This window comes from Aptenodytes patagonicus, chromosome 19, assembly GCF_965638725.1.
Source record: "Aptenodytes patagonicus chromosome 19, bAptPat1.pri.cur, whole genome shotgun sequence".
NCBI lineage: Eukaryota > Metazoa > Chordata > Aves > Sphenisciformes > Spheniscidae > Aptenodytes > Aptenodytes patagonicus.
Genome location: NC_134967.1, coordinates 9,442,581 through 9,448,916, shown reverse-complemented (window position 1 = coordinate 9,448,916; position 6,336 = coordinate 9,442,581). Strand labels below are relative to the sequence as shown.

At 57.2% G+C, this 6,336-nt stretch overlaps 1 protein-coding gene across 1 annotated transcript; it reads right to left on the bottom strand.

Moving 5' to 3' along the window:
• Window positions 1–1,332: 1,332 nt before the first annotated feature.
• On the bottom strand, window positions 1,333–6,072 carry PHF13 (PHD finger protein 13). The gene is made up of 4 exons (XM_076355959.1): window positions 5,963–6,072; window positions 5,444–5,545; window positions 4,399–4,951; window positions 1,333–3,971 (listed from the first exon to the last, which is right to left on the bottom strand). The coding sequence occupies exons 1-4, from the start codon at window positions 5,999–6,001 to the stop codon at window positions 3,745–3,747; spliced, it is 921 nt and encodes a 306-aa protein (XP_076212074.1). The 5' UTR covers window positions 6,002–6,072; the 3' UTR covers window positions 1,333–3,744.
• Window positions 6,073–6,336: the final 264 nt, after the last annotated feature.

Sequence of the window (6,336 nt, the reverse complement as noted above, 5' to 3'; positions counted from 1 at the left end):
AGCGCCCTTCCCCATCCATGAGGCTGCTGCAGCAGGTTCTTCTCTGCAGTAGTTAATGAGCGAGCTCCATTTTTGCTTCCCTGCAGTGTTTGTCATTGTCAAGAGTTGCTGAATCCTGTCCACGTGGTGGAGTCCGCTGCCCGTCCTGTCCATCTCCTCCCTTGGAGCTAGGTATTGGGTCGGTCCCTCCTGCTGAATACTTACTCCAGCCCACCTCCTTCTCTCTTCCTTATTTTCTATCGGTGCAAAGTTTTAAAGAGACTGTAAGAATAGCCCCGCTTGAGAAACCGCTACTTTCAACACCACTGTTTCTGCACCATGAGAAGCTGCCATTTTACAGCTACAACTCCTCTGGGACTTCTGTTTATCACTCTATATAATACAAAATTACAAATAGAATTAAAATAGAAGCTACAAGGAACCAGAGCTTAGCTTCTAATATGATCCAGTGCCATTTCCAAAGAGTTGAGCCATCTTTTAAGTTTGCCAAGGTGTTAAGGCTGCTGCTTTGAACGCAGCTGGCTGAGCAGCAGTGCCTTCAAGGTTGTGGCTGAGGGGTGGCACCAAGGCACCAGCATCCCTTTGGTGCTTTGGGGTCCTCAGTCCTGCCCTGCAGTGCGGCAGGGGTGGGAGGGAAGGAGCTCTCCTTCAGCACAGCTCCCAGAGGGTTTAAAGGGGTTTTGGTTTGGGTCTGGCTGAGCAGACCAGTCTTTGTGAGGCAGTTGCAGCACAGCCCAAGGTCTGTTTCTGAGGCTGCAGTGCCCGGTCCCACAGGGACCTGGCTCTCAGGCAAGTGGGACAGGCATGGGGTCACCAGCAGTCTCACCTGGCGTGATTTGCCCTGCCCCGCGCCCAGCTTCCACACACTAAGCCTGCCTTTCAGGTGCTCTCCACGAAGGCCCCCTGCTAGGACTGCACGCTGCCGACACTCTAAGCATCCTGACCCAAGCCCTCTCCCCGCAGGCTCGCGCCAGCCTTCACGCCTTTCGGCGGGTCCCTGTCAGTGTCCCGGCTGCCTTCAGCCACTCTGGGCTTCTGCAGCAGCAGGCATTGCCTGCCTCCCATCGCTCCACCCTGCCCTGTGCTTGTCCCTGTACCAGCGATCGGGCTCCACCACAATTTACCTTACTGACAGCAGAGGCTGGGCAAGGAGCAACTGCTACAAAGAGAGGTGGGGATACCTGTCAGCACATGAAATATATGTTTGCAGCACTTCTTATCCGTACCTGACTTTGTGTATCGTTTAGGGAAGAGCACTCGAAGTGTCAAGTCTTGCTGCCACCTGGCACAACCACTTTACACACCGGTAAATCATAACAGCAGACTCCTGAGTTTGGAATAAAACAAAATCATTGTTCACTTGTTTCACATTTAAGAAAAAAACATGGTTCATTAAAACAGTTTTAATGAAAAAATAAAGTTCTGAATTAAACTATAATTATACATGGCTGAAAGTGATGAACTAAAAGAATGGAGATGTTACTTTTTTTTTTTCTTTTTTCTCTCTGCTGATATTGTAATGTGCTGGACTTGTCAGACACCATCTATTGAGATAAATCTGAAAAGGTACAGAACAAGAGTCAGTCACATTGATTAGTATCGAACCTCTGTGAAAAAGAGGCAGTTCGCTCGGCAGTTCGCCATTTCTCCCATAAAAGCTTCAGGAACGCGTTCCACGGAGGTCCAGTTCAATTGCAGACACGCTGTAAACACAGAGATACCAATTTTCAGAGCAGGTCCAGCCCTTACGCAGCTTGCGAGTGGGATCTTCCAAAGCCTTTCTGTTTGCAGAGTGAAATGGCAGCATTTGAGAACTTTGGTTATTTTTCTGGCTGCAAAGAACAGTCAGGCAGCCGTTGGGGGCAAGTCTTTGGCAAACTCCTCGGTGGTTCCGCATAGCTTCTGGAAGGCAGCATACCACGGTCATGGTCTTAAGATTTTACAGAAGCTGGAGCTGGTTTTCAGAACCCAGAGTCAGTTGCTGCAGCTCGGTGGAACAGGGTTTTTATAAAGAAGCAGGACTGAAGAACAGTTGCACCGTCGTGCAGCTCCGTCATCCTGACCCAGGCCGGCAGACCTTTCACACCCCTGCGTCCCACGCGGCGGAGCCCCAGGGCACTGCAGTGCTGGACTGTCTGCCTGAAGCTTTGGCAGCCCCACGTCAGATGTCTGAAGGAGGGTACCTGTCTCTATGCACTGGAAAGACCTGTGGGTCATCACCAGGACGCATCTCCTGATGAGCCAGTAGTCGGATAAGGCGGTGGTCTAACGCGGTGTATCTGCAGGACTAACGTGGGCCCTACGTTATTCCTACCAGTACGGCTAGTCTCGCTTCGGCCGTGGTACCAGCCAGTGACTCCCCTTGCCTCATGGTCTCACCAGACAGAGCACACATTGTTCATCAGGCAGAACTTCAGAGAAATACCTTGAAACGTAAACAGAATTTGTGCGATACATATGGCTCGCTCTGTTTGGTCATTGAGGAACAACACTGCCTTCTCGGTGGCCTGGCGTATGAGCCTCAACTCCCTGTCATGTTTCTGAACAGGTTTCCCTCGGGCTAAGGACCCAGAAGTCCTGTCGAGGGACTGCAGTGTCAGCCTCGGCACGCTCCTGTCCTCCCCTGCACCAGATGGATCTTCATTGCACTTCATCTTGCTAGCTGCATAGCCTGCATTTGCTTTTATCTGTATAATTTGCAACCAATAGGTTAAAGATTCTGGTTTTTTGATTACAAATCCAGTCTCAAAAAACAAACAGCAGAAACAAGTCAACTCAGCTGTAGTACTCGGATGGAAATGATCAAATCCCAAACCAGACCTGCCAGGTTCTAAGTTTACTACGGCCCTTTTTACAGTCCACGTTTGAATTCTGGGCTGAGAAAAGGGCGAGTCATTGTCTTCTTAAAACAGCACCTTAGAGTTTAACGAAGGGCCGGGAAACGGAGCAAACGGTATCCCCCCATACACACATTTGAGCCGATCATGCAAAACAGAGTCACGAAAAATCACTGTAAGAAGAGACCTTCTAGGAAGAAATCCGATGTCGCTAATCCCCAGCGCTGCCTGTCCAGAAAAAGGGCTGCTCTCTTCCTTTAAATGCGCCGGTGCCTCGGCGCAGGAAGAAGTCCCGTTTTCACTTGAACGATGCCAAATCACAGAACTCCCCTACTGCCTGGGCCAGCTGAAGAGGAGGAAGATCGCGCAGAGGTCAGTATGCATTGATGCTCACTCCTATGGAGCCTTAGAATATCTAAGATTGATATATACGGACAAATGGGCAGGTATAATATTACATTAAAATTAAAACACATGGCCATTTACTTTTCAGACTTTTCACACAGATTTCCTCCTCCTCCTTCTTTGGAGGAGAAGGAGTTTCCTAGCACAGAGAAGGTTTGCAGTTTCCTGATGGGATGAGAAAACATACGTGGCAAAGGTATTATACATTCCCCAGACATCACCCAATTCATAGTTGTAACCGGACAAAACCCCACCGAACCCAGAGAGCTTAGTCTGTCCCTTGAGCTAATCGGTATCTAGCAGCAGTTTTGTCCAGTCAGCCTCTTCCAGCCCCGGCTGCCCACGACTTGGCGATTCCTCGTCCCTGTTAGCGCAGGCCAGCCGGGCAGCCCTTCAGCCTGAGCAGCAGCAGTTCGGGGGAGCTCTCCCCAGCCTCCTGGCCGGCATCTGCGGCTCGCTCGCCCGCCTGCCCAAGCAGCGCACCAGCACGCGCCTCCCTCCCCTAGTCCAGAAAGCGCCTGCGCGAGCCCGTCCGGGAGCGGTTTGAACGGCGAATGTCAAACTTGGAGTCCCGGCACTTCTGGCATATGTAGACCTCTGGGACGTTTGACTTGCGGATTTTAGCGCAGGAGAGGTGGATCCAGGTGTGGCACTCATTACACTCAATCATCGGCCGCCCAGCGAAAGGCTTCATGCAGAAGCAAGTGACTAGGTCCCACGAATCGTCATCTGCAAAGAGAAGTGGCAAGCTACATTTTTAACGGACGTCTCTCACCTGCACCAGGAATTTACTCTCCTTTCACACTAAATTAACTACCTGTGTTTCAAAGACAGGCACTTTGCTGATTTTTTCACGTCTTAAGAGAAACTAGTCTCTCTTGCGTGGAAGAGACTCTCAGCAGTACATGAGAGGCCATAGTCCAGGAGAGGAGAACCAGCTGCTTCTGTAAAGTCGCAGCTTTTCACTCAGTTTATTGCAAAAGCAGCCAGTCAACCCCCCCCCCCCCTTCCCTCCAAAAACCCAACTGCTACTTAATTCTGCCCAGGCAGCGCACCTTGGTGTTATCCTCATGCTACTAGTAAAGTACCAAAGAGATCGGCAGCAGCACTACGGCTTCCACCCGGCTAATCCTCTTTCGACAGCCAGGCCACCTACCCGAATCCACCATGATGTCTTCGTCGTCGCCGGTGCCGTCCTCATCCCGAAAGACCACCTGCTTGCCCTGCCGAATGACCGTTCGTTTGCCCACGCTCTGGATCTCCACTGTCTGCTCGGCCGTCACGGCAGGGTAGGAGACGCTGGAAGGCGTGTCAGAGTCCCACACCGAGCAGTGCTCGGTCGCAGACTGAGGGTCGCCCTCAGACGAGGGGCTCATCGGCGTCTCTACGTACGAGTCCTCCGCCTCCAGCTCCAGCAGCTTCTCCTCGTAGTCCTCCTCTGCAGACACCTCCGTTTCCCTCCTCTTCAGCTTTTTCTTCTTCCTGATCTTATCGATTTGCTTTCGCTCCGGCAGGAAGTTGCCGGGTTTTGCCCGCTGGAACAGGGAACCGTACGGTTTTGCTCGCTTAAGCTGACTGAAGTTCTTTCTGTTCTTGGCGGGCAGGGAAACGGAAGAGGGGATGTCATTGAACCGGGGATCCCAGCTATCGCTGTCAATCGTGCCGCCAGTGCTGTTGGGAGGGCTGGGGCTGTTCCTCAGCGGCGTTTCCTGGAAAATGTCGAAAAAGCGGATAAAAGCATTAATTTGGAGCCGACTCGCGTGCAGCACTGAGGCGCTGCGCCCTTTGCCCTGAGGCGCTGCCTCACACGGCCGATCTCGCCCAAGTTCAAGCTCCCGCTCTCCCCACACGCCGCCCCAAAACCTGCGTTGCCCCAGGGATCTCCAGCCGGGCAGAGCCGCAGCCCGGAGCTGCCCAGGCCCCGGGAAGGCTGAGGGAGCGATTCCGGGATCCGTACTTTTTTCACCCCGCCCAAAAAGCAGCCACCCATCCCATCACTTAAAGCCCTCCCAGCTGCTGTAGTTCCCCCTTTTGTCTCAGGGATACGGTGCGGAGGCGTAACCTTCTCGCGGCGCCTGATTTTACAAAAAAGCCCAGCAGACGCTGCCGCGGAGGACCCGCTGCGGCCGCGGGCCCGGGGAGGGCGCCCGGCCCCCCCCGAGGGTGCCCGGCCGGTGCCCGGTGCCCCCACGCCCCCTCACCTCCTGCGGGTAGGGGATGTAGCCAGCGTAGGCCAGGACGAAGGTGCAGAACTTGTTAAAGTCTTCCACGGTCCGGTGCCGCCGGGAGGCGGGGGAGAAGTCCTGCGGGGGAAGGGGAGGGGGTCAGCGGCGGCCGCGCGGCCGGGGGGAAGGACCCGCCGCCGCCGCTCCCCGCAGCCGCGCCCCGCCCGCCGCCGCTCCCCGCGCCGCCCCACCCCCACCCCCCGCGGCGGCGGTCGCCGGGCAGCGCCGCCGCCGCCGCCGCCCCCCACCCCCAACCCCCGCACTCCGCACCCCCGGTCTCGGTACCGGGCCCTGGGGCGGGCCGCCCCCCGCGGCAGGACACGGCGGGGCGCGCCGCCGCCATTCCTCGCCCCGGCGATCCGCGCTCGGGCGGCACAAGATGGCCCCGGCCCCGCGGCGGGGCGGCGGCGGAGAGTGGGCACCGTCGGCCGGGCGGGCCGGGCCGGGCCGGGCCACGGGAGAGTCCCCCCCCCGCCCCGCGGGGCCCCGGCTCACCTCCGGGGCGAACGGGGAGGCGCAGGAGTCGGAGTCCATGTCCCGGCGCGGGAGGCGGAGGCGGGGCCGGGGCGGCAGCGGCGGCGGCAACCGGGCAGCGCCGACACCCGCGAACCGCTCGGTACCGGCGGGAGGCGGCGAAGGGGCGGCCGCCCGCGCGGGGGCCGCCGGGAACGGTAGTCCGCCCGCGCGAGGGGTGCTGGGAACGGTAGTCCGCCAGCGCGGGGGCCGCCGGGAGCCGTAGTCCGGGCGTGCGCGGTGGCAACCGCGGGGGCCGCCGGGAGCGGGGCGGCGGGCACGCGCAGTGGCGGCCGCGGGGGCCGCCGGGAGCGGCAGTCTGGGCACGGCCGCTGGAGGGCGGGGCCGGGCCGGGC